Raw genomic sequence first — 18,927 nt, 5'->3', positions numbered from 1 at the left:
TGTTAAACATATATATTTGTAATGAAATAATTAGAGAAGGTTAAGCTAGTTCTGTGTATCAAGCAGTAAATACAATTCAGTTCCAGTAACTTTACTGCTGACGGATACCCAATTGCAGCTGTACATTTTACTGTCTGATACTAATAGCAAAACTATTTGTCTATACTTAAAGTATAGTCAAAAAATAAACCTACCTAGCTATTATAATAAATATGTATGTAGGACAACTGGTAAAGGGCCTTACACATTATCTACTTCTGGAGACTATGTATAAATAATCCCCCAAAGTGCTAACACTTCCATTAAAGTGAATATAAAGTTTCATGAATTAGTGCCCAGTCTTTAAAAATACTGTTAAACATAGGGGCACCTTCATTCATGAAACTTTACATTGCAGCGTTTTTTGTTTTTTTTTAAAAATACTTACCTTTTATTTAGCAAACACAGACCGCGATCCTACGCCCGCAGCTCCTCTGTACTTACCTCAGCAATGGCGAAATCGGCTTCCTCCAATCACGGCGTGCACCCCAGAGCGTCCATCTCGTGAGACCATGCCGTGATTGGAGAAAGCCGGTTTCATCATTGATGAGGTAAGTACAGAGGAGCTGCAGGCGGATGATCGCGGTCTGTGTTTGCTAAAGAAAAAGGTAAGTATTTAAAATAAAACAAAAAAATGCTGCAATGTAAAGTTTCATGAATGAAAGTGCCCCTGTTTTTAATAGTATTTTTAAAAATCGGGCACTCATTCATGCAACTTTACATTCACTTTAAATAGTATGGAAATGTAATATGAATGTTTAATTATAAGTAGTCAAAAATTGTGCAATATACTTTCATTATTTATTTTGTCCCTTTTTCCTGTATGTTTTTGTTTTATAAAATCCAATTAGTTTCTATAAAGTAATGGGAGCCGCCATGTTTTTTTCATTATCTCACTTTCCTGCTGAGAATACAAGGCTGAGTGGAACATACTGGGTTTCCCCACGGCCTTGTTTACAAAATCTATTTTTTATTGCCTGATTTGCATCTTCCCCTAATTGTTCACAGCAGAAGACAGAGATATATAGAAAACTAGTTCAAACCCAGAGGTGCCCATTAATTTATAGAACCTTTTACACTTATATCTTCAATATTTAAACAATTGTAAAAAAATACATCTACATATTCTAAGGCTAATCTTTGCTTTGAATACATCATTATGTCTAGCACATATTTACTGTTTAACATCCCTTTAAAGACTGCATCATATTTCCTCTTCAGCTTTATAGTGTAATTGATAGTTATCTTCCATTTTATAACTAGTTAAAAACAAAAAAACAAACAAACCCAGTGCTGGCTGTTCTATTTTATTTTATTTTTTTTATTAAAAAACAACCCACGAAGTGACCAGGTACACCCAAATTAAATTGGCGTGTTGTCTACATTTTTAAAAAATATGAAAACAGAATATAAAATTGCAAAAGTGTATGTAACATATTCTATTGTATTGAAAATGGAAATCTACATTATTTTTCCTGCCCATATGATAAGAGAAACTTCTCTAAAGCACAGAAGAAAAATAATGTTAGATTTTGGATCTGGACAATTTGGTTAGAAGGAAGTCGAGATATGGTTATCCAGATACAATCAGCTGAAACTCTGATTACATGTGCAGATTCCAAGAAGAAAAGATTATAATCATCAATAGATTTGTAGTCAACTCAAAAGCCTTTATGTATGAGTGTGTTTTATTTATAAAATACTTAAAACTGTCATTTTTGTTAGCACCTAGACACAACCTTTGAAAACACTTAAAGGGACACGAAACTCCATTTTTTTTCTTCCATGTATCAGAGAATGCAATTTTAAACAACTTTCCAAATTACTCATGTTTCGTTCTCTTGGTATTTTTTGTTGAAAAGGATACCAAGATAGTCTCAGGAGTTGCTGATTGGTGGCTGCACATATATGCCTCATGTTATTGGGTTACCCATGTTCATTTCTGCTTTTCAACAAAGGATATCAAGATAATTAAGCAAATTAGACAATATATGTAAATTGTAATGTTGTTTAAAAGTGCGTGCTCTATCAGAATTATGAAAGAAATATTTTTGGTTTTCATTTTACAAAAGGGGAGTGGAATATAGTTTGCATTTTTGCAATGGTAAATTGCACTTTTTTCTTGAAGAAAATATATTAACCAATTGCCAATATTAGTAAAATGTGTCATTATTTTTAATACATTTAATTTAAAAATATACATTTCAGCCATGTGTAATAATTGTATTGCTTATGTTTACTTTTTAAATATATATTCAAGAGTAATAAAAAAAGTCTGTAAAAAAATGTATATCAATGCCACATTGAACACAGGGAATATAATATAAATAACACACTAACTGGCACAGTGCTTAATTATTCCACTGTGTTTATTTATTGGGGAACTCTCCCTTAAAACAACATATTTTTTATTAAATTTTATTGAATTTAGGAGTTTTTTTTAATGTTTTTCCTTATTTGCGGTAAATTACAGAATATCTGTCAGATCATGGAAATAATGAAGAAATACATAAAAAGAAATATTGTTTGTATTACGTAAGAAAGAAGAGATTACATTTTAAAATGTTCTGGCTGTTTGAAGTGATAACGTTTTCAAGCAACAGCTTAGCAAAAAGCAAGCTTGCCTGTAGTTTGCACATGCATACCAAAATGCATTGCAAATCCATTAGTGTTCCATTTTCCATGGTATCCAACACAGATATTCCGTACAAGGGTTTACAATATTGTTAAAATCACTGTCTTTGTTTATCCGTATTAGTCTCGAGAATGCACTCAGGTTTGACGGTTAATATATGGCTTTAAAACAACTGCTTTGACTAAAGACTACAAACAGGGGGAGGGGGGGATGCAAACTTTTCATAAATAAAACATTATTTCTTGACACAACACTAGTCAGGAAAACAAAACTCTTTTGTAAAACTAATACCCATACTGAAACAAATCTATGATACCAAACAAACACTCTTAATGCATTCACAACCACCTTGGTGGTTAGACCTTTCAAGCAAGAACCATAGCTATACAAAGCGGGGCAACATTATACAATAGTATCAGTTCATGGGGTTAAATCTCTATTCAAAGTGTTACACACAGGAATTTAACCCTGTGTGTGCGCTACCAGCTATCGATGTTTAAATCTCAGCTCCGTATGTTTCTGGTAGGTTTAACACAACAGTGATTTAACACCTTGGTTGCAATGTGTGCACCAGGGGTGAAATCAATGTACTTTTCTTGAAGACATTAAAGGAACATGAATCTGATAGAGCATACAATTGTAAACAACTTTGCAATGCATTTATATTATCAAATTGTCTGTTTTTTGCTTTGTTGAAAAGCAGGGAGATAAGTTCAGGAGTGTGCACGTGTCTGCCGCACTATATGGCAGTAGTTTTATACATAAACAAGAGCACTATATGGCAGCACTATTTCCTGTCATGTGGAGCTTCAGATATGTATGCTACCTATCTAGATATCGCTTCAACAAAGAATAACATGAGAACGGAGCGAATTTGATAATAGAAGTAAATGGGAAACTATTTTATAATTGTATTCTGTATCATGAAAGAATTTTTTTGGGATTCATGTCCCTTTAAATCTGTGCGTTCTACTGAAAAACAAGGGGTTAAACCACAGTATGAGTGTGTTTGTGCGTTTCTGACAAAGTGATTAAAGCACAGATGTTACTGGCAACCAAAGGGGTTAAATAAGTGACATTAAGTACAAAATGAAATAATAGAGCAATTAAACACACAGTAGTTAATTCATATATAAGATTTCAGATTGAAAATGTTACACATAAATAAACTATTAGATATTTTAATTCCAGAGCTTAATATTGCAAGATTGTCATTTAGTACAAATACTCCGTTAGTAATAATGATAATAATAAATAAAATGTGCATAAAGCGGACTAGGAAAAGTTTTTCCTATATATTCCTTCATTGCTATAAGAATAAGCCGCTGATCTAGCAGCTGACAATAAGGAAGGCACAAGCTGATGTAAAGTCTACATGCAAGTTAGCCCTCCCTTGTTATAAATGAGTAATGGCAGAGAGCATGACTGCCTCTGAACCTGATAACGATGTTCCTCTCCATGTGCAGTCAATACTGTGTCATGTCCTCTTACCTAAAGGATGACTTACACCATAGCTTGTCAGAAAAGCACAATACGGGAGAGTTTTATTAACTTTTACATTTGTTTTAGGTTAAATGAGCATGAGGGAGGCTGTAGGAATGATTAACTCAAATCAATCAGGTGAAAAAAACATTTAATTTAATAAGTAGAAAACATGAAAAGAGCTTCAAATGAACAATATCCCTGTGATTTTAGCAAAGCATAAATGCAGGGCGGCGTTTCTATACCTTAAACAAATAATAACAACTGTGCATAGCACTATTTTACTTGCCAGAGATTGGCGATTGTAAATCCCCTAACCAAAACTTCACAAGAAAATCTAAACTTGTACATCCGGATGAATAAGCACATAATGACAAACCCAATAAGTCCCTACAGTCAGTAACATCAGAAAAGATCAACTTTGTTTTTTTAGTTCACTGTGCAAAAGATCAACTAATGATTTGTCCTCCTGAATAAAGGACACAATTCAATAGTAGAAATACAGAAGGTAGACGGTTTTCTACTGCATGTGCTTTGTAAAGAGAGGAAAAAAAAGACTAAACATTTCATATTGGCAGATCAATACAACCAGATATATCTCAGTGATGGTAATAAAATACAAATTTGTTGAGACACTCCGTTTCCGTTGATAGTTTATGGAGTAAAAAAGACAGCCTTTAACAATCTGCAATCAACATCTGGGGATGATATTTCAAGGGTTAACCTCTCTGGTATCTCTTCACATATTATGTACCCCTATTCTTTGCTGCACTCTGTCAAAGGGTGTGTAATGATTTACCTAAACTATCCTGAACTTGGTCATGTGACAGCCATTTGCTATACACTAATAAAGGTGCCATTCTCTCTCTAATAGTGTGTTTAATATGTTTGTGGGGATGATATACACTGTCATGGGTCCATATCGCCAGGGTCTTTCTAACAAAGGGTGAGTTATGACTTCGTATGATCCTGACCATGGTCACCTGACAGAGGGAATTTAGCCCTGCAATAAAAGGGTCATTAAGGCATAACCTCAAGAATCCATCCATTTGAGATCTAAATAAGATACTGAATTCAGACAAAATGGGCTAACTTTATAAAGGAACATTTAGACATAATAAATTAAAGGTCAATTACACATGGAACCAAGGGGATTATTTTGATATCAGACAAATTTTGTCGGCCATTAACATAAAATTATTAAAACTTATCCTAAGAGATCCTACTTAGAAATTTTGCCAGAGATGCAAATTTGGTGATATCTGTTGTCTATCAACCAAGTTGACAGTTTTAAAGCATTTCTCTTAGACATTCATAGTCATAAACCCAGTCGTGCAATGAAAATAAATTCCTCAAATCAATAAAAGTTACTCAAGCCATCATTTTAAATTGGTCAGCAGAAAAGCAGACCTTAGAAGGACCATATATCCACTTAACCAATTCACAGGAATTCACTTTCAACTAAAAAAAAATATCTATCACCTGTGTTGTACCTACACCTGAATATTTCTATGGGAAGTGTTGAGGTTGTGTTGTATCAGTAATACTGAACCCAGAACAGAGGGTTTGTGGCAAGCCAGTCAAATTATACCAATATTGCATGTATATACCGTTTTATAAAAGTGATTTTTATGAGATCTCCCATTTTATAAGTGATTTCATGAACTTTATATGGACATTTGAGTAAATGTATGGATTTAAAATTATATATGATTAATAAATACAATTGTAAGCTTTAAGCACCCTCCATATTTCTATTTTTGTTTCTATCTATTGTGTCAGTTTACTCACTGTTCAGGATATGAAATGCGTAACCTGTCCAGTATGTAAGTGTATCACAACAAATTTTGTTTGTACATTTGTTTACATGTTATTTGCAAGTTATAGGGCAATAAATACAAGTAGCACTTTGCTATTTCCAAACAATTTTTTAAAATTAGCGATAGTTACATTGGAACACTGATATCTGTCAGGAATCCCTGAATATCCCTTGACATGTATATATATTTTTTTTAGTAGGCAATCCAAAGTATTGATCTAGGCAATCTAGGCCCATTTTGGTATATTTAATGCCACCATTTCACCGCCAAATGCGATCAAATAAAAAAAATTGTTCACTTTTTCACAAACTTTAGGTTTCCCACTGAAATTATTTACAAACAGCTTGTGCAATTATGGCACAAATGGTTGTAAATGCTTCTCTGGGATCCCCTTTGTTCAGAAATAGCAGACATTTATAGCTTTGGCATTACCTTTTGGTAATTAGAAGGCCGCTAAATGCTGCTGCGCACCACACGTGTATTATGCCCAGCAGTAAAGGGGATAATTATGGAGCTTGTAGGGTTAATTTTAGCTTTAGTGTAGTGTAGTAGACAACCCAAAGTATTGATCTAGCCCCATTTTGGTATATTTCACGCCACCATTTCACTGCCAAATGCAATCAAATTAAAAAAATAATTTACTTTTTCACAAACTTTAGGTTTCTCACTGAAATTATTTACAAACAGCTTGTGCAATAATGGCACAAATGGTTGTAAATGCTTCTCTGGGATCCCCTTTGTTCAGAAGTAGCAGACATTTATGGCTGTGGTATTACTTTTTGGTAACTAAAAGGTCGCTAAATGCCGCTGTGCACCACACTTGTATTAGGCCCAGCAGTGAAGTGGTTAATTAGGTAGCTTTTAGGGCGCCTGTAGGGTTAATTTTGGCTTTAGTGTAGTAGACAACCCAAAGTACTGATCTAGGCCCATTTTGATATATTTCATGCCACCATTTTACCGCCAAATGCGATCAAATAAAAAAAATTGTTCACTTTTTCACAAACTTTAGGTTTCCCACTGAAATTATTTACAAACAGCTTGTGCAATTATGGCACAAATGGTTGTAAATGCTTCTCTGGGATCCCCTTTGTTCAGAAATAGCAGACATTTATAGCTTTGGCATTACCTTTTGGTAATTAGAAGGCCGCTAAATGCTGCTGCGCACCACACGTGTATTATGCCCAGCAGTAAAGGGGATAATTATGGAGCTTGTAGGGTTAATTTTAGCTTTAGTGTAGTGTAGTAGACAACCCAAAGTATTGATCTAGCCCCATTTTGGTATATTTCACGCCACCATTTCACTGCCAAATGCAATCAAATTAAAAAAAATAATTTACTTTTTCACAAACTTTAGGTTTCTCACTGAAATTATTTACAAACAGCTTGTGCAATAATGGCACAAATGGTTGTAAATGCTTCTCTGGGATCCCCTTTGTTCAGAAGTAGCAGACATTTATGGCTGTGGTATTACTTTTTGGTAACTAAAAGGTCGCTAAATGCCGCTGTGCACCACACTTGTATTAGGCCCAGCAGTGAAGTGGTTAATTAGGTAGCTTGTAGGGCGCCTGTAGTGTTAATTTTGGCTTTAGTGTAGTAGACAACCCAAAGTACTGATCTAGGCCCATTTTGATATATTTCATGCCACCATTTTACCGCCAAATTCGATCAAATAAAAAAAAATTGTTCACTTGTTCACTATCTTTAGGTTTGTCACTGAAATTATTTACAAACAGCTTGTGCAATTATGGCACAAATGGTTGTAAATGCCACTCTGGGATCCCCTTTGTTCAGAAATAGCAGACATATATGGCTTTGGCGTTGCTTTTTGGCAATTAGAAGGCTGCTAAATGTTGCTGCACACCACACTTGTATTATACCCACCAATGATCAGCACCACCGCTTGAAACCCCTAAGGACGTGCCAGGAACGTCCTTGGTCGTTAAGGGTATTTTTTTGTAGGACGTTCCTGGCTTGTCCTCGGTCATGAAGGGGTTAAAATGGCTTGCACTGTCTGAATCATGAAAGAAAAAAAATGTGGGTTTAGTATCGCTTTAATCATTCAATCCTATATCAAGCACATATTCTGGTAATGTCACTAACAGCTCAAAACAAGGAACTGTTATCAGGATAAATAATTTAGCTTTTAAGTACTACTTATGATTAAAATAGCAATGTTTTACATTTAAAATATTGATATCTCACACTTAAAGGGACATAAAGGAGCAAAATTAAAACCCTCTGTATTTGAGGAATTTATTATTACATAATATTTCTTATGTGTTTAACCCAGAAAAATGGGTTACACATATAGTTTAAAGTAAGCTCTGGTTAAACAATACACTGCCGATCCTGAGCTGAACATAGCCAGTGATTGGCGGCTACGCACAAAATCCACCATTGAGTGTTCAGCGCAGACCAATAATGCAGAAAGGATCCAGAGCTACAGGGGGAAAAAATATTACCCCTTTAAATGTCATCAGAACTTTCCAAACGTTATCACCTTATCAAAACCTTATAAACAAACTAGGAAAATATCTTATCTTTTTAAAACGATTGAAACAGTTACTACAAACATTATTTATGTTGCAAGTTTTCCCTCGTTTACCAGAGACAAACCGATCCTTGTGCAATGGGATCATTTATCCCAACCTACTGTAACTTTAAAAAGTAAAAATAAAGAGAATAAACCAGATTTTAAAGTAATTAGGAGGATAAGAACTTTATGCTGTGCAATCGAAAGCTGAAAAAAATGCAAATATATAAAAAAGACAGCTCTGGCAACTGCCATAATCCTTTTCAAATTGCTCATATTAAGATTAAAGATCACTTTGTTTCGATATTCCCACAATGGGCTGTGTATGGTAAAGAAATCAGCCTGCTGCTTTTATATGTAACATCTTTAACATTTGCTCTGTTTTCTGTGCATGTGATTAAATGTAACATTTTGAAATCCCAAAGTTCTGAGAAAAGCATAAATCCTCAACTCACAGCTGCTGTTTGACTCCAAAAACATATGCATTTTCTTTTTAAGCATCTAGCATCAAATACTCCCAGGGGACCTGAACTGCAGAACACCTGCATCTCTTCATTTCGTTCCAATAATGGAGTTTAAACTTTTAAAATTACAAAAATAGATGCTATATTCAGCTGCATGTTCATTTTACTCTTAATTCCCGTGAACAAAAATGCTACGAGCATGAAATCATTCAGGCAAGCTCTGTCATCGAAAGGATAAGATTTTTTTTTGCACCAGAAGCCCAGTGGGAACATGATAGAAAACTGGCAACAGTTACAGATAAAGTACATAGTCAACTCTGTAGGGACAGAAAAGGAAATGTAACAAGATAGATGGCTATCATTTTTACACATTTTGTACACATACCACAAGTGATTCTTTAATCACTGCACTTCCACTGTTGTTCACTTGTCACTTGCACTTGTAAACACCGCAAAAGGTTTCTCAAAACTTGACACGGAAGATCAGTATATAGTAGCAACAAAGTGATTTAGAGGGATATGAAAATATGTTAAATCAAAGTACACATAAAAAAGACAGATTATGGTAAAAAAACGGCAAATAACTTATTGTTTTCTTGCAGAATGAGCACTTAGAAGTTCTCAGTGTAACCACTAACTTTAGTGAGACAAGGGAGCAACTATTATAAAACTTATACTGCCCCTTGATTTTTGCAGCAAAAGTCCTCTACTGAGCATGGGTAAGAAACTGACTGGAGGTAAAGCAGGTGTCTCTTAGCAACCACTTCAAAGGAAAAGCTACCCCCTTGCCTTCCTGTAGAGACCGCAGCAGCCTTGTGGGGCTGTGACAGGAAGCAATAGGCCATGCAGAATTTAAGTATACAAATTGTAAACTCCTTTTAAAATGAGTAATACATATTGCAATCATTTATTTTTTAAGTCTAACCGAATGTTTTTTTATACAATAATGTAACAGGCTGATAACAGTGACATATTTAATAATAGTGACGTATACTAGAAATTAGACTTAAAATATCAACATCATAAGACTATAAGATAAAAAAAACACACAATAGGCATTTAGTTTTGGGTACTTCTTTGGACTTCTAAAGTAAATTTTAAATTTCCTTCTCAAAGATCAGTTGGTTCCCTTTTTGCTGGTTATCTAAAAACTTCACATTTTTTATCAGCATCTCAAGCATTATATGCTACGTTACACTTTATCATCAAATACCATTTAAATTTCAGGACTAATCTGAAAGCTGACAAAAACCAAAAGATGTAAAAGACTTTCCTAGGCTACAAAAAGGTGTGGGGCTTGAGCCCAGGCTAAAACCCAATGATCATGACTAAGGACCTGGAATAGGCCTGAAACATTGCTACTTTTGTTTTGTACTTTGGAACATGAAAGATAAATTAAGGTGCCTTTTTAAATTTATCTGAGGCTAGAGCTATCTTCTTTGACTGTAAATGTGGAAGTGGCTGATTCCTAATTTGGTGCCTGAAAACTAATGGTTTGGTGCTGTTTCATAAAGTTTTGATTTTTTAAAACTCAATGATCCCTGTCCATGTTCCACCTCTATTGGCTACTCCGTTGGTTATTCCTTAGACATTCCTTGTTAGGTAATTTGCCTAAAATCCTTTATATAAAGACTGGTGGAGTGGTGCATCACAGTACAAATCATCAATACAACAGCCTGGAACCAGTTATTAACTGACGGTAATTCAAATCAGTGATACATAAATGAACAAAAAGGAAAAGTGTGCACCAAAAAAGGCCTAAGACCCATAGGAGCATTAGTAGGAGTTCAATAAGATAAGGGGCCTGACTACCCCCACCAACAACACAGCAAACCAGAAGTATAACCAAACACATACTTATCTGTAGCTGCTCTTATTCTAGCTGTGAGGTCTGTTCTATGTAATTACAAGAGCTGTGCATAGCATAGTTTTTTCACAAAGTTTGCAAATAGTAACTTATTTCAATGTGTGGCTTTTGAATGTCTTTAAATTAACTCCATTAATACTTTGTAGTGAAAGATTTCAACACTGTTAATCCAAATCCTGCATATTTGTTGTAACTTTTCTAATTGATCTGCTTTGACCTTTTGAAAAACCATTATGGTGTTTGCATACATTTTTTAATGTATTTATTTATTTTCAAAATGCTTTAATTCCTAAACATGATGATTTCACATATTACTAAACACAATAGTATAAAAATTAAAAACTGTGAAACTGCTACACAAGTACATCTTCTAAATTGTAACTACCCAGTCTCTTCAGCAAACACTCATCATCTCTCAAGCTTTTCTCTTTTGAAACTAGTTGGTGGGCAATAGAGTAACAATATGCTGTACTGCACACCTCATATACGCTTATTGCAGCAGAATCCTACAGTCACTTTGAAATAAGCAGTGAATTGCAAGTGGCTGAGCTCTAAAATGTATTATTATTAACAGGACTAGTAAATATCACACATAAAAAATAGGAAATAATCACCCATACTACTGTTCATCTTATAATTAAAAGAGAGGCCCCTCCTGTGATTTATTTTGATGTTCAATGAAATGACAATAAAAGTTATTTCTATTTCATGTTGTATAGTTTGACAACTGAGCAATCACCCCCACCTCACTTATAAAAGAAACTCTGTTTAAGGCACAGTAAACACCTTTTAATTAGAGATGTGCATTATTACATTTGTTTGCTAAATTAATTTTGAAAATGGCCGCAGTCTGTGGCATTTGGCTCTTTTCTACGTCAGATATAGGGCTCCATTTATGCAGATGTGCAAGCCTGAAACGCTGGTTAAGTAGCTGCAGTCTACTTTGATGATTCAGATAGATACACATGATACAAGGGGTCGGCATGTGGGGAAAAATACATTTGTCATAAAAAATCTAATGCTTACTTGAAATTGCATTGTCTTTTTATTATGCACTTTATAATTATGAAATTCTACTGTATTTAGCGGTCCTTTTAAAGCTTTGAGCTGGATGAGTTAAATCATCCCGATCATCGTGTAATGATAACTACGGACAAACAATGCTGCAATGCCAGGCTGACAGGTTCTTTGTCCAACCGGCATTTTCTAACTGGAAGCCATATTTAAATATCTGGGCAACACACAAATATCTGCTCTCTGGCAGCAAAATAATATACTAGGTGAGTTTGAAAACGTTTTTGCTGCTGTAACTCTTTCATTACAGAAACTGTTTTTTAAAAGCCAAACCCCCATATACTACTTACTTTATTTAGAGAAGCCAATCTGAAGTAGACACAATGAGCCACTGTCATTTTGTAAGCAATGCTATTATAATTTTACAGTTTCTGATATTTGCAGTCAATTAGGTACAGATATGTGGCAGGATCAGCCATATCTCTTTCAGTTCTCAGAATTTGACATTTTTAGATTCAGGAAAAGGGGCAAAATAAATAATAAAATGCAAATGTTCTTTTTTTCCTAACTACACATAACTATTACAAGTGTTTATGGTTCTTTTAAAGGGACAGTCAAAACCAGAATTTTTGTTGTTTAAAAAGATAGATAATCCCTTTATTACCCATTCTCAAGTTTTGCAAAACCAACACTTTTTACTTCGGTGACTAACTTGTATCTAAGCATCTTCTGACCGCCCCTAATCACATGACTTTTAGTTATTATCTATTGACTTGCATTTTAGCCAATTAGTGCAGTGTCTACTACTAGCCACGGACGTGATCACAATGCTATCTATATGGCCTACATGAGCTAGCTCTCCCCTGCTGTGAAAAGTAAATAAAATAAAGGCGGCCTTCAAGGGCTTAGAAATTATCATATGTGCCTTCCTAGGTTTGCTTTCAACTAGAATACCAAGAGAACAAAGCAAAATTGTTGATAAAAGTAAATTGGAAAGTTGTTTAAAATGACATGCCCTACCCCCCCCTATTTATTTTCTGTACACAGAATTGAAATATCAATAACAATTATAAGTTAAAAAAAAAAATGACATGCCCTATTTGAAAAATGAAAGTTTTTTTGGACTTGACTGTCCCTTTAAATATAAAGGGGTTTTGAAGAAAGAAGCTTTTAAATGATGTCTGGAATGTATTACACAGTGTTCGGTAAATCGGCATAAATGAAATAAAAGCTGTCATCCCTCCCTATTTCTATGTATGAAAAATTACCACAATTCTTTTTTTCCCCGAAAATGTTGGAGGGACACTAAACCCAAATGTATTCTTTCATGATTCAGATAGAGCATGGAATTTTAAGCAACTTTCTAATTTACTCCTATTATCCATTTTTCTTTGTTCTCATAGTATCTTTATTTGAAAAAGCAGGAAGGAAATATTAGGGGCCAGCCCATTTTTGGTTCAAGACCCTGGATAGCGCTTGCTGATTGCATTTAGCCAGCAATCAGCAAGCGCTACCCAGGTGCTGAACCTATAATGGGCCGACTCCTAAGCTTTCATTCCTGTATTTTAAATAAAGATACCAAGAGAAAGAAGAAAAATGTATAATAGGAGTAAATTAGAAAGTTGCTTAAAATTGCATGCTCTATCTGAATCATGAAAGAAAAACTTGGATGTTGTGTCCCTTTAACTACAAGCCAGTTGCATCTATTGGATACAAATTTCCTCCTACATTGAGTTCTGAGAACAGCGGTAAGACTATAGGTTTAAAATCTGGAAGACCATGGTTAACAGAAGGTCAACTACAAGCAAGTTGCAACTATTAGATACATTCACTGAAGATTTTGTCGGTTTTCCTACTTGCATTAGACACATTTAAAGGACTTTATATGCACAGTTTATTATTCTGAATATACACTGATTGTGTTTGACATATTTTTTATATCAAATCTTATATTGAGGAAATCAAGAAAAATAAATATAGGAATTTTTACCAAAATTATATTTGTAAAACCTTTAATTAATGTTATTTGATGCTTGAGGAAAAACGTGTCACTTATTGCTTCCCTCATTAAAGGGACAGTAAACTGTAAACTTAATGTGTTTTTAATACCAGCTGAAGAGATTAAAATATATGGAAAATTGTTCCTTTTGGGTTTGTTTTTTGTATAAGAAATAGCTGATTCTGCTAAATTAAAACAACTCAATCAAAAGAGCTGAGCTTGTAGGGCAAGCATAACTCCTTACCTCATCTAATTTCTCACTGTTAACTCAAAGATCAATAATTAGCGAGAACAATATCAAATTAAAATTTTAATGCCTGTCACACCACTGGGAACATGATTTCATATTAGCCTTCTTGTTTATATAGCTTTTATATAACCAGTACTTAAGTACCGAAATGTTAAGTATATGTGGAGATATAACAGGCAAAATCAGGTATTTCAACAGACAAAATAAAGATAAAGGATATATTTGTAAAAATTTAATATCGTCCAACAGGTAAAATAGATCACTGGGAACAATAAAAGAAAAAAAAAAAAACAGTATGTGGCATAAAAAGATCTTATAGCAGAGGTTAGTCAAAGGAAATATTGTAGAGAGCTGTTTTAATTAATCATATTTAGCCATAGCTGTACTTTTTATAAAAAAAGAGAAAAACACAAAGGTGAAAAAACAGCAGCATTTACTATCCTATAATGATTATAATACACATTTACATTGGCTTCTTACTGTTATGGAAGTAATGCATTGTGATCCAGTTTGTCACTTGGCACATTTTTTATGAAATCTCCCAGGAGAAATGCTTTGAATATGATGGTGTAAGACGATAGCCGCATAATGAAAGTTTTACACTTACCAGCGCTGTGGCAGTAGTCCATCTGCTGAGGGACCTGGATCGTAAAGGCCATCAGATCTGGACCAAGCAAAGATTCTGGTTTTCTGCTCTCCCTCAGCCATTTGCTCCTATGGAGGTCTCTGGTGTCTGAGGGGCCCTGAATCAAAGGAATAACCTTTTCCTTCCCCATTTCACCTTTGAAAAAAGCAAACAACATTATATTTATTTACATTTGTTTCTTAAAGGGACAGTCTAGCCAAAATTAAACTTTCATGATTCAGATAGGACATGCAATTTTATACAACTTTCCAATTCACTTTTATCATCAAATTTGATTTGTTCTCTTGATTTTGTTAGTTGAAAGCCAAACCTAGGCCCATATGCTAATTTCATTGAAAGTCATTGAAGGCTGCCTCCTATCTGAATGTATATGACAGATTTTCACAGCTAGAGGGTGTTAGTTCATGTGCGCCATATAGTAACATTGTGCTCACACCTGTGGAGTTACTTAGGAGTTAGCACTGTTTGGCTTAAAATGCAAGTCTATCAAAATAAGGAAATTAGGACTCAGTTCGCAGAGGCTTAGATACAAGGTAATCACAGAGGTAAAAAGTATATTAATATAAATTGTGTTGGTTATGCAAACTTGGAAATGGGTAATAAAGAGATTATCTATCTTTTTAAAGAATAAAAAATCTGGTGTAGACTGTCAATTTTAGCTTAAAGCAGAAAGCACATAACAAAATGTACTTTAAATTGTTGGAAAATAAAACATAACGAATACACTTGGTCACTGAATAAACTGAAATGGTATTGAGCAAGAACAATGAACTATATAGTATTTATAATCATGGTTTCTTCTTAGATATGAATCAGTTATGCCTATTCTTCCCATTTCATCCCACCACCGACACAAATACACATAAAGTAACTACTTATCATAAGCCTTCCACAGAACATCTAAATAAAGTCATGTGATGCTAATTAAATTGACTAAAACAGGTAGATAAATTCTAGCAAGAACTGCAATGCCATGATCTGCATATGGCAAGGAAACAAGATGGACATCACCACTACTGCATACTTGAAAGACAACATCAAAAATCAGTACTTTGTTAGCATGTGTATTCATCATCATATGCAAAGGACCTGAAAACTTTGATAGGGTAGCTTTATCCAAAATATCTGAATCTATACCCTTTAACAAGCTGCAAGAAATAAAAACAAACACACACAATTTGAACTGATTTTTTCATAAGAAGTCTTTATACTCCCACTTAAAATGAAATGTTTGACAGTGAATGTACCTGCTCTTAGGAAAAAATATTCAATGTAAAAAAAAAGAGATAAACTGAATAAAGGGGAAACATTTTAATGGCTGAAGAAGGGACCTCGATGGGACATTCTGAAAAACATAAATTATGCTTACCTGATAATTTCATTTCCATCGAGGGGAGGAGAGTCCACGGCTTCATTCACTACTATTGGGAATTAAGAATCTTGCCACCAGGAGGAGCAAAGACACCCCAGCCAAAGGCTTAAATACCTCCCCCACTTCCCTCATCCTCAGTCATTCTGCCGAGGGAACCAGGAACAGTAGAAGAAATATAAGGGTAAAAAGGTGCCAGAAGATGAATAAATTTAGGGCCGCCCAACGGAGATAAGGACGGGAGCCGTGGACTCCCCTCAATGGAAATGAAATTATCAGGTAAGCATAATTTATGTTTTCCATCTAAAGGGGAGGAGAGTCCACAGCTTCATTCATTACTATTGGGAACATATATCCAAGCTCTAGAGGATACTGAATGAAGCCGGGAGGGTAAAGGTGGACCCTAATCTGAGGGCACCACAGCCTGCAAAACCTTTCTCCCAAAAACAGTTTCCACAGAAGCAAAAATGTCAAATTTGTAAAACTTTGTAAAAGTGTGTAAGGAGGACCAGGTAGCCACCTTACAAATTTGCTCCATAGAGGCCTCATACTTGAAGGCCCAAGAGGAAGCCACAGCTCTAGTTGAATGAGCCGTGATCCTCTGAGGAGGCTTATGCCTTGCTGTCTCATAAGCCAAGCGAATCAAGCTCCTCAACCAAAAAGACAAAGAAGTCGCAGAGGTCCTTTGCCCCTTGCGGTTCCCAGAATACACCACAAAGAGATATGTAGACTGTCTGAAATCCTTTGTAGCCTAAAAAGAGAACTTCAAGGCACGAACCACGTTATGAAGTAACCTTTCCTTTGAAGAAGAAGGGTTAGGACACAAAGAAAGAACAACTATTTCCTGATTGATGTTACGGTTAGACACCACCTTGGGGAGAAACCCCAAAACAGTGCAAAGTACAGCCTTATCCGCATGAAACACCAGATAAGGAGGATCACATTGCAAGCTAGTTCAGATACTCTGCGTGCCGATGCAATAGCCAACAGGAAGAGAACCTTCCAGGACAGAATCTTAATGTCAATGGAATGCATAGGTTCAAACAGAACCTTCTGCAAAACCTTAAGGACTAAGTTTAAGCTCCAAGGTGGAGCCGACTGTCTAAAGACAGGCTTGATTCTAGACAGAGCCTGAACAAAAGATTGAAAGTCAGAGAGCTCAGCGAGTCTCCTATGCAACAAACTGATAATGCTGAAAGCTGTTCCTTTAAGGAACTAGCGGCAAGACCCTTTTCCAAACCATCTTGGAGAAAAGCAAGAATCCTGGATACCTTCACCTTATGCCAAGGATATCCATGCTTCTCACACCAGGACAAGTAAGTCCTCCACACCTTATGGTAGATGCGACGAGTGACTGTCTTCCTTGCCTGAATTAGAGTATCAATCACACTTTCTGAAAAGCCTCTTTTGGCTAAGACTAGGCAGTCAATCTCCACGCAGTCAGCCTCAGAGAATCTAGATTTCGATGTTGAAAGGGGCCCTGTGACAGCAGATCCAAGGAGGAGAGGACGACATCCCCATCAGATACGCAAACCACGTCCTCCATGGCAACAAAGGAGCAATCAGAATGGCCGGGGTCTGCTACTGGCTACTGTTTGATGCGTGCCACTACACGAGGTAGAAGTGGTAATGGTGGAAAAATGTAAGCTAGGCTGACCCCCAAGGAACCACTAAGGCATCTATCAGCTCTGCCTGGGGATTCCTGAACCTCGACCCATATCGAGGTAGCTTACAATTGAGTCTGGACGCCATGAGATCTATCTACGGCGCTAACCATCTGTGACAAATCTCCGCAAACACCTCAGGGTGAAGAGACCATTCCCCCGGATAGAAGGATTGTCTTCTGAGAAAGTCCGCTTCCCAGTTGTCCACACCTGGAATGTGAATCGCTGAGAGCGAGCAGTCGTGGGACTCCAGAAGAAGCTCCTCGTACCCCTCTGATGGTTGATGTAAGCCACCGAGGTAATTTTGTCGGTCTGGAATATGATGAAACTGACCGACTCCAGAGAAGGCCATGCCTTCAGAGCATTGTAAATTGCTCGAAGTTCTAGGCCATGCCTTCAGAGCATTGTAAATTGCTCGAAGTTCTAGGATGTTGATCGGAAGGAGAGACTCCTCCCTGGACAACCTTCCTTATGCCATCCTGGCACCCCAAACAGCTTCCCATCCTGTCAGACTGGCGTACGTGGTCACAATCTCCCAGGAAGATCGGAAGAAGGATGTCCCCATGGACAGTTGCTCCTGACGAATCCACCAAGAGAGGGAATTCCGAGTCCGAGCATACAGGGATATCAGCTGTGATAGATCTGAATGATCGCCGTTCCACTGCCTCAACATGCACAATTGAAGAGGTCTGAGATGGAACCTGGCAAATGGGATGACATCTATGCTTGACACCAAGAGACCTATCACCTCCATACATTGAGCCACCGACAGGTTTGTGGAGGACTGAAGGGCAAGAAAGGTGGACGCAAGTTTCCTGCGCCGCTGATCTGTGAGAAATATCTTCATGGACATAGAGTCTATTATTGTGCCCAGGAACTCCACCCTGTTGCTGGGAACCAGGGAACTCTTTCCTGCGTTGATCTTCCAACTGTGAGATTGGAGCAGAAGAAGAAGAGCCTCGAATGATCCTCTGGCGCCTGAACTAGGATGTCGCCCAGGTAAGGCGCCATCGCAATGCCCCTGGATCTGGCCACTGCAAGCAGCGCCCCCAAAACCTTTGTGAAGACTCTCGGAGCCGTCGCAAGACCAAAATGAAGGGCCACAAACTGGAAGTGTTGGTCCAGAAACGCAAATCTTAGGAACC

At 36.2% G+C, this 18,927-nt stretch overlaps 1 protein-coding gene across 2 annotated transcripts in view; it reads right to left on the bottom strand.

The window, feature by feature from the left end:
* VPS13B (vacuolar protein sorting 13 homolog B) overlaps nucleotides 1-18,927 on the bottom strand; it is a 1,996,594-nt gene that overhangs the window by 1,225,134 nt on the left and 752,533 nt on the right. For both annotated transcript variants that reach the window (XM_053715243.1, XM_053715242.1), the window contains exon 19: nucleotides 14,711-14,884. In XM_053715243.1, the coding sequence (XP_053571218.1) occupies nucleotides 14,711-14,884 (174 nt within the window). The remainder of the gene's footprint in view (nucleotides 1-14,710; nucleotides 14,885-18,927) is intronic.

Source organism: Bombina bombina, chromosome 5 (assembly GCF_027579735.1).
Source record: "Bombina bombina isolate aBomBom1 chromosome 5, aBomBom1.pri, whole genome shotgun sequence".
Lineage (NCBI taxonomy): Eukaryota > Metazoa > Chordata > Amphibia > Anura > Bombinatoridae > Bombina > Bombina bombina.
The sequence above is the reverse complement of the archived record's forward strand: the minus strand, read 5'-3'. Positions and strand labels throughout refer to the sequence as shown.